We start from the raw sequence: 10,148 nt of genomic DNA, 5'->3' as shown, positions 1-10,148 counted from the left end.
GCATGCTACAGAGAGTTTATGAGCCCTACTGCTGAATCAATTTGCTGCACCACAGATACCAGGTTCTAATGCTAGTGAAGTTAATTTTCTCACATACCTCTCTAAGCATAAGTTGGTGTCTGCACATTACAAATTACATTAAGAAGCTTGTTTAAGTTTGTGCTTCACGTATGATATCTTTTCTTCTCTATATACTCTATATACAGATGTAAAAGGCCTGTGAGGGATATTTTTTATGCTGATTACTGTTTATTTACTGTTTTTCATTGTCACCAACAGATGAATATGTACTGGCCATTGGTCAAGATGGCTTACTGAAATTCAAACTGAGTATCAGAATGGTGAATCGAGATGATTTAAGGGACTTTGTGCACAGCATGATTGTTGGCATCAGGTGGGTGGATCTGAGTATTTCAGAAACTGCTGATGTGCTGGGAGTTTTAAACACTACCGTCCCTATGGTTTACAGTGAAGAATCCAAAAATAAGAAATCCAGTCAATAGCAGCCCTCTGTGCAAAAATGCTTTGTTGATGTCAGAGGTCAGAGGAGAATCTGCAGACTGCTTTGAGCTAATAGGAAGGCAATCAAATAACTACTCGTTACAACCAAGGAATGCAGAAAACCATCTCTGGATGCACAACATATCAAAAATTGAAGCAGGTCACAGCAGCAGAGGACCACACTGGGTGCCACTTCTGTTAGCTAAGAACATGAAGCTGCGGTTATAATTCACATGGGATCACCAAACCTGGATACCAAAAGACAGGGAAGAAAGCTTTTTTTCTGTTGCAGCACTGGAATGGATACAATTGGGTGCAAACAACTAGACAGCATGCCTTGTTCCATTGGTTCAGGCTGCTGCTGCTGGTGGTGTAATAATGTGGTGGTGTAGTAATAATGTAAAAACACTTTGTGCCCCTTAGTACCAGTGGAGCATCAACTAACACCACAGGCCACCTGAGTATTGGCGCTGACCATGTCTATCCCTTTATGACCATATCGCGAAGTGAAAATCTGGTTTCTAGAACATGACGGTGAGTTCACTGCACTGAAATGGCCTACATTGTCAGCAGATCTTAATCTACTAGAGCAGCTCAGGGTGTGGTGAAACAGGAGATCTACATCATGGATGTGCAGCAATAGTGTGGTGTTGTCACGCCGATATGCACCAATGTCTGACGAATGTTTCCAGCACCTTGTTGAATCTGTACCATGAATAATTAGGACAAAACGGGGTCCAATCCAGTTCCAACAGGGTGTAACTAAAGTGTCCAGTGAACATATGTTTGTCTGCTTGTGTGTTTGAGCTGAAGAAATGTTTCTAGAACTAGAATCCCAACCTTCTATGAGGTAAATCGAGCAGCCTGGGAAGCTGAGGTTATATTGCTGTTTAGTAAACTGCACAGCATGCCCCAGATTTATAATCACCTGATCTGTTGGGAGGTTAGCCTTGCAGTTAAGGAATGGAAATAAAGCAAATATGAATAAGAATAAACCTGTATAAAAAGAATTTGAAAAGAAAATATTTCAAAGAATCAGACCTTAAATAGATGTATTCTGCTGTAGAGCCACCAGTTACTATAAAAGAGCTTGGACCTTATTTACCACACTGTACATTCTGAAGAAAAGACATGTCCGAAAATCTCTCTGTTTTTGCTAATAATAGCAGGTATTCTGTATCTATTTGCATGTGCATTTGAGCTCTCTTCCCCTCTCGACAGCAATTTGTCACCTCCTGCACTAATAGCTTTGGATCTTTGATTTTTTCAGGACGCATTTTACCAACACAGACTAGAAATAAACAACCCACACTGAACTGACTGTGTGTCATCATTATTGACCATCTTTATGAGCACACCATCTACGCAAAACCATTACCGAGCAGAGTGATTATGTATCCACTGCCTGTTACATTCAGCAGGCACAGCTGAATTACAGTGTGTTTTCTCTATCAGGATAATGATTTAACCATTCTGTGCCACACAATAATCAGAAACAACAGAACAGAAATGTAATGTTTTTGAGGCTCATAAACACTCCGAGGATTTTTTTTTACCTTCTGTGGTAAAATAATTGCCCTTCTGTTAAACAGCTCACTGCCACATAACTTGCATTAGCAAATCTATTATATGGATAGAAGCTCTTAATTGTTGTGAGCCAGATCTTAGGTGCCTGCCTCGGCGCACGCCATTAAATCGTTATGAAAGTGTGAACTCCTCACTTTAATGAGAATGAAGGGGGAGATGCAGTACAAGGGAGATAAAGGTAGAGATTAGAAAGGAAGGCGAGGGGATGTGATGTCCATTGTTATAGCTCAGATAAAGGGATATTTTAATAACCTGTAGCTGCAGAGTGCACAAAGAATCGCCCCAAGCTCATTGAAACATAATTATCCAGAATTTGTCTTGCACACACACACATCCACGTGCATGTGCCTGCACACATGTGTAGATAGTTGCTCATTATGACCACTATGTCTCTTTTTTACTATACTTGTTCCCTTCTCCCCTTTCTTCTATTTTGAATGATTCAAAACTCAAAATATTTGCAAAACACGTAAAAACCCCGACCATAATCCACCATCCGCCAAAAAGAACAGGAAAGTTTCACAGAATAAAGAACAATGTTGGCTTTGACTAAGAGCAGTTAAACCAAGTGAGAGACTAGTACAAGAGCTCAAGAGATGGAAAGCATTAATTATTAAGATTCAAAGTCAGAGCAAATGAAATAAAAAATTGTTTCAAATGACTAAAAGATGTCTTGTTTGGGACTGGAAATAACTGACATATGAAACATCTACTATGACGTTACCCAAGGACACTACAAAAACACAACTTAGGTTGTAGAAACACTGAATACGTAACAAGTATTCTTCTCCACAGCTAGTTCCATAATTTGTCTCACTTTAAACGATTTACTGTGACTGGTGTTCGTATCTCCAGCGTCTGTCCAAAACTATGTGTGGGTGGTGCACGGCGTCCTGCAGTCAGCGTGCCAGGTATCATCATATTTTCCATTCCTGGTACCATTTCAAATGATGAAATGTGTCAACATGTTGGAGCGTAACATAAACTCCAGGCATCCAGAGCGCAGCCTGGTGAGCAGGGAAGCCAATTGTTAGGCTGCAAATGAATCAATCATAGTTCGCCACAAAGATTAAACGCTTCAGCAGCTTCGGTTTTCTACATCAGCAGGACAAGTTAGAGCAGGCAATTACAATGTCAAGATTATATAATTAGAACAACTGATGTTAACCACAGTGAATCTAACTGCACTGCAGTTTACACTAACAGACACACTGTTGTTGTTACCTTGGTGGTTTGATGCTATCGGAGAGAATATGTGTTTGTGCGTAGTGCACGGGAACGTCTGGGTTTTGCTTCCATTTATGAGGAGGATTACGGAAGGCATGATGCTGAAATCCTGCCAGCTTTCCAAGAACTTCCAGTGATGAAGTGAAAACTTGCCTCAACTCAAAACTCACGTGTGAATTGGAGAAAATTAAATAAACAAAGCAGTGACACGAGTTAATGAGGAGATACTTAAACATATTTGTTTTGCTTTTGTAGCAGAGAGTTCGAGCAGGATACGTCATCTATTTCCTTTTTTGTGGAGGGATCAGTCTAGGATATGTTTACCCTAACAGCTTTAATGTTTCAGCCTGTTAGCAAACAGGACAGCCATCTTTTTTGTTGTTGCAGAGGTTAAATTCTTGTCTTTTTTTATATAAGGAAAACTATGTCAACCTGTTCCCAATTAGAAACTAACTAAGAGTGACTTAAATTAATTACAAAACACATTTACTTGAATATGAAAGGCACGTAGAGTAAATTATTATTAGAACCTTATTTCTAAATAACTCCTGTATTTTATGCACAAAAGTGATATTCCTCAAGAACAGGTTTCCTTCTCTTTTTCTTTTTTTATCTTTATAGGCCTCAAACATTCAGGGAACAAAACATTCATTGCCTTAGTTATTGCAGTCTAAGCTTTGCTTTCAATTCCAGCCTGCCATGTCATAAATAATAGCAGGGCAACATGGGTGACACAAAGACCTGACGTTATAACAGCTGACATGTCACGTGTAGATGCTGATTTGAGTCCTTGTTCAATTGGTAGGTTCTCTTCTCTCAGGATTGTTTTATTTTTTGTTTTGTTTTTTATTTTCATGTTGTTATGATGCTCATTCACTGCCGGGGTAATAGTACACAAGTAAAAATATCCTTTTTTTAAAAGAATAAAATGCATAATACATATCTACTGGAAAAGTGAATGCATGCACACAGTCGTAGGCTCTGTCTCAGTGTCATGCAGCCTGTGAGAAAAGAAGCACTAGTGGAAAACTCTCCTATGGATTTAGCAGAAGCAAAATACTCATTTTCCAAACTGCAGCAAAAAAGAAAACAATGTGATGTGAAGATCTATCCTTATGTTAAAGTGCGAGGTTAACTAAGGGAGAAGAGCACCTCTGTGTGTTAACTGATTGCATTTAAAGGGTGTGCAATAGGACACTTTGGAGGTGGGCTATAATCTGTCTTTCCAATCAGAAGTGTTTTCTGTGCTTTTTTCAATTGGCTGAAAACAACTTTCTCAACTTTTAATTGGCTGTGCAGGAAGATGTTTTGGGTGGGATTAGCTCAACCCTGTCCATAACTAAAACTGGCCTAGTGAGTGATCGCGCTTTTCTCAGTTTCAGTGCTCTCCCCATGATACACCCTGAGGTAAACGAAATGTGGCAGTAACAGCATGCTGATTCCAAATATAGACTCCAGGCTTTTCAATTTAAAATGATTCTGATTCACTAAGATAAACATGGTGGTAAAAACAAAACTAGCAGGTGCATGCATTTCATGAAACTGTAATTTTGCATGCATATCCATTTTGTCTGTAAGGAAAAACATTTCTAAGTATAAAGTGTGGAATTAGGCCCTATCTTATTGTATAGTTCCCAGTAAGAGAATAATATTCTCCAGAATGTTGGGATGAGAAATTACAGGAAATTTCCATGTATAGTTACTGGCACAGTTACATATCTAATCCCAAGTATCTCTTTTATTAAAAAAGAAAAAAAAATCTGCTGATGGAAAGTCAATTACAGTTTTCTGCTTCTTCACAATAAATGTTTTCACTCATACATCTGCTCAAAGATCAAGGTCAGCTTCAATCAAAACAATGAAACATTTTCATATTCCTATCCTCCTCTGAATATACATGATGTATCTACAGAGAAGCATGTTTCATGCAGACCTGAACAGAGAAGTGTTTTAATGGCAACTGTAGATCTCGGTATCACACAGAGGAGTCACCGTGCATGACTTCGACATTTCAACTGTTTATCGTTTGGATCAGAACATCAAGAAACTTGTTGATTTAACTTCTGTCAGAATGTAGGCTGAAAACACAGTTGAACACAAACTAGTTAAAAAGATGGATATAACTTAAACCTGTACATGATCTACAGTTCATTAAGATGTCACCAAATAGATTTTCACCTTAAATCCTGCACTCAGAATGTAAACAAAACTTTATACCTTCAGCACATTCAGCACAAATAATTAATAAGGAGTAGTATGATGTAAATAAATCTTCTTGCTAAAGAAAAACAGAAGAAAAGGTGAGAGGGAATAATAATGACTGTTTGGTGACACAGTGTTTGGGAGACTGCACGTAAGTCCATCCTCTTTTGCCTCTCCCTTAGTTTAATTCTCATAACCCTCTCTGGTTAGCCATAGGACTAAATAAACCAGACACAAAACCAGACAATGAATCTGGCTTTAAGCATTCCCAAGACAGCATATTGGTGTGTTTCTACTGCAAGACATGGAAAAAGTACACAGTAGAAATCAAGTCACCAACATTAGATCAAGAGACTGAAGTTCAAGTCTCCTATCTTTAGGTTAAACCATCTCAAAAACTTTGTAATAATTGACTCTCAAGCTACCTGACTGTGGTTATGAAAAGAAAAAAATACATGAAACAAAATTCATCCTTTCAGAAGAATCTAAGCAAATTTTCTGAGGTTACCATGGTTCTGTGGTCTCGTCATAGACTGTACAAAAAGACTGAAGTAGCAAGTGTCGTGACAGATTGAGCTGAGCGTTTTTGCTGTTGAAACTGGAAGCAATGAGTAAAAGGTTGATCTGCCAGACAAACAGAGGGGCTCTGCTTGTTTTTCTTCCTTTTTGGCTCTAATAGGGATTTACAAAATTCATGTTGTATTTATTACCACATGAAACTAATGACTGAGATCAGAATTTTATTAGGAAAGGACTTACTGAGGCATCGAGAATGACAAACAGTCATTGTCCTATGGACTTCTATATGAGAAAGCTGCTTTTTTGGAACCAGAGGAGTCGTCTTCCTGCTGGCCATTATAACAATTTCAGGTTTAAGGTGGTCTGCTGTGGTCAATCCTGTGTGCAGTTTTGAGTTCTCCCTGATCCTGGTATTCTAAATACATGCATCTTAGATTGACTGGTGACTCTAAATTGCCCATTTATGTAAGGCAGATAAAGTGGTTTGTGCTGTGAAAGTACTTTGAATGGTCAGTAAGACTAGAAGACGCCCGTTGCAAATCCAACTTTTGTATACAATATAGATTTTAAGCTGCAGTTTAAGGACACAGATATCAACCTGACTGTGTAATGTCACCTCTTATTGTCCCCGAAGAAAAAGCACAGCTTCCTTAACACAGTCAGATGCAAACTGAGAGTACCTCCTCTACTCACACTGAGTGTATTCCTGTAGCAAGGCGAATTCAGCTGGGGTCAGCGTGACCCATTTGTCCTGGCTGCTCATTGTGTTCAGGCCACGTCTCTATATCCACTGTGCATTCCCCGTGCAGCAACACACAGCAGGGAGTCTCACACTGGAACACAACAAGACATCAAAATCAGCCCCATTCACCCCCACAGACATCTTTTCTTTACATAATGTCATTAAAAAAACACAAAGCTGGTAAGACGCAACAGCTTTGTTGCTGAATAAGACACAATAGGATTACATATAGTCTCTAATTAGCTGGAGAAAGCAAACATTTGCTGGCACATTTTAAAGCAATAAAGAAATAGATACATTATTTTTCCTCTGATATTCCGAGCACATTTTTTTCTTCCTGCCTGTTCCTCCTTCTGCAGCTGCCATCTCAACTAAAATGTCCCTCTTCCTCTGCTAGATCTTGGTGTTTCAAGCATTGAGATTCATGTTTGTCAGCCAGAGCAGGATGAATAATTTAAAGTTTAAGACATGTTGGTACAAAATACACTATCATTCAAAAATTAGATCTTTTTATACATAGAAACAAATCCCAGCACTAAAAAACACACAAGTGATATCTAGTCCCATGTATTCACAATTCAAATTTATGAAAATTAAAACTTAGGAAAAATGTCATTACAACTGTCAACCCAGGAAGTGTAATATTTGTGTTATACACAATGTCACAACTCAAATATTCTAGTATATTCCTGCCTATCGTTGCTTTGGTGGTTTTGGACCTTGCACTTGGAATATGCATTTCAATAAAGAGAGTGCAGAAAAAAAAAGCCAGTTATAGAAATACATAATTCGACCATGGGTGTGATGTATGTGCAGCACTGCAGGAAAGAAAATAAGCCCTGAATCTAAAGTCAGCTTAAATGGTTACATCACGAAATGTCTGCAACAAGTGGAGGGATCCTTGTATTTAAAAAAGAAAATCCTAATTTGGACATTAAAAGAATAGAGATCCGCCTTGGTGCTGCTTCAAAACATCATCCTGAGTGGTTGCTATGAAGACAACGTGATCAAGTTCAGGCTAAATGGGTTTTTGTAGGCAGGTACCTCCATTTTTGAGCAGAGTCCAAAATCCAGGGTTTCACTGGAGGTAAATTAAGTGGCGTCAATGTTTGTGCTTCACCAGTACTTTTGTCTGCATTATAACACCTTTTAAAGCATGATGTCAAACAAAACGTTTCAGAGTCTGCGGCTGATGTAAAGCATTGTGCTGCACTTAGCAAAGGCAAAACACAGAACATCAATGACATGTAAAACAAAAGTGTGCAAACATTAATTTCAGGTTTGACAGGAGAGTATTATGAACGTGGTTCAGAAGCATTATATATCATGTAAGAGAATGAATAGCATGCCTCGCTGATCTTTGCCCTTTAATTAAAGTAAATACTGAATTGCCACGCTGAATTATCCGTTCAATGCAAACACATCTCTGAAGTAGTACCAATTCAGTCAACATCACGACTCTGCTGTTCAGATCCACATGACCTTGCTTCCCTTTTATTTTTGTGGAATGAATGTGGATGCAGTTGGATGTTTCTGTAGGTGTCACTCAGGCATCTGTGTGGGTGTGTGTATGTGCGCGTGTGTTTCACATTGCCTGTGAAGCATTTGACCCAATTACTTGGAACTGAAATTCTGGATCAACAAGTGTTCATTCATGGAGAATAACTGTGTGTGTGTGTGTGTTTGTATGCTTGTGTGTTTTTAATATACATTAATGTGCTTGGTATGAGGTATGAATTTGTCTACTTTAGTTTGAAATCATATCTAAGATCATGGAAGCATGTGTGTGCGTGTGTGTGTGTGTGTGTGTGTAAATACGCATGTGAATGAATGTTCAGAAAGCTTGTGCCACAGTTACTCTGAAGAGGTGATAGGCTAAATAAAGCATATATACATAATTGAGTGTCTTTATTATTATATACACTACACAGCCAAGATAAAGCAACACAATATGAAGCCACCGGTGCTGCTGCCTTAACACACTGCGTGCGTGGGAATCAGCCTCCCTCACATAAACTTTGATCTGCCTCTGGAGCTTAAACTAGAAACGCTCTGCACTGTCTTTCTTAATGTTTTGCACAGGCAGCAAAAAAAAAAAGAAAAAAGAAAAGGAGCTGATGGGAAATCTTGTTGTTTATATCAGATCTCCACTGAGTCTAATTCCAGCACAGAGATACAATCTCAAATATAGTACTGGTGTGTGCAGTACGTTCCTGCTTCGCACTGCACTGTAATCATCCTCCTTTCCGGTGTTGCCTGACTGCACAGCATCCTCACAAAAACACTCAGCTGGCATCCTCTGAACAAAACCCAGCTCTGCAAATGTTATCAGATAAGCTTCATTGTCCGTTAGTAGTGCAGTGAGGAGATAACATGTGGAACCATGTGTTACACACCACTTGGAGAAGATCTTAGCTCAGACACCACTAATGCTTTGACACAGAGAATCAGTAGGTAGTGGCCACTGCGACATGCAACACAGGGAATCAGATGAGAATTCAACATGCCTCGCTCACCTGCTGCAGATCTGGAGTTAATCACCAAGACAGATGAGGGAGGAGTCCTTTTGGGCAGGCGTTTTCAGATGCAGCTCCTCACTCACATTCCTGCCGTGTCCTCCTCTTGATCTTCTCTTAGCTGCAAGGCAAGGTGGGTGTTGTGTAATTAGATGGAGTGGAAGAGTGTGTATCTGTGTAAGAAAAAGAGGAAGGAAGGAGCAGCAGCAGCAGCCCTCTCTGCTTCCTGTCAGTGTATGAGTATGTGGATGGGTTAGTGTTTGTTTTTCTCTGAGGCAGAGTCTGGTCAGAGCAGTATCGCAGGGGATGTGGGGTGGTGAGGGAGAGAGAGAGAGAGAGAGAGAGAAAGAGTGAGAGAGAGAGAGACAGAGGATGAGGGAGAGCAAAATCATCCAGCGCTGCTCTGCCTGCAATGATCAGTTTCCATACTCCCGCTCGCTCACGTCACATCCCTCCATCCCTCCCCTCTACTGCTCTGTTATTCACCTTCCCCTCCTTCCCCTGAAAACCCGGAGGTCCTATGCTCTCTCGCTTTCGCTCTGTCTTTCTCATTTCCCTCCCTACTACTCCCCAATTCCCTCCTCCTTTCAAGCTATCTTCACTCTGGTCACTGTGTCATGCATCAGCCGACCACATTAGCATTCCAAACGGCAGGCAGTAAGTGCAGCAACCTGTAGGATGTTCTCTCCAGAGGGCTGAAAAAAGGTGGGAAAACCAGAAAGATGAAGACAGAGATGTGAGAGAGGGTGAAGGGTGAAGCACAAGTTGAGAATGAAAGATGAGAAAGGGTGACAAATAGAGTGGAAATAGAAAATGACAGAGATGATGCACAGGAGGTGGAGGAGGTGGTGGAG

General features: G+C 39.9%; 1 protein-coding gene across 3 annotated transcripts in view; it reads right to left on the bottom strand.

Annotated features, from left to right (window-relative positions):
• dgkb (diacylglycerol kinase, beta) overlaps positions 1-9,767 on the bottom strand; it is a 77,869-nt gene extending 68,102 nt beyond the window's left edge. Inside the window, exons 1-2 of one of the 3 annotated variants that reach the window (XM_013274446.3) lie at positions 9,295-9,767; positions 6,730-6,869 (exon numbers count right to left, since the gene is read on the bottom strand). In XM_013274446.3, the coding sequence (XP_013129900.1) occupies positions 6,730-6,799 (70 nt within the window). In that variant the 5' untranslated portion in view covers positions 6,800-6,869; positions 9,295-9,767. The remainder of the gene's footprint in view (positions 1-6,729; positions 6,870-9,294) is intronic. The other 2 variants (XM_013274445.3, XM_025911708.1) reach the window with 2 other exon arrangements.
• Between the last annotated feature and the right edge of the window lie 381 nt (positions 9,768-10,148).

This window comes from Oreochromis niloticus, linkage group LG11, assembly GCF_001858045.2.
Source record: "Oreochromis niloticus isolate F11D_XX linkage group LG11, O_niloticus_UMD_NMBU, whole genome shotgun sequence".
NCBI lineage: Eukaryota > Metazoa > Chordata > Actinopteri > Cichliformes > Cichlidae > Oreochromis > Oreochromis niloticus.
The sequence above is the reverse complement of the archived record's forward strand: the minus strand, read 5'-3'. Positions and strand labels throughout refer to the sequence as shown.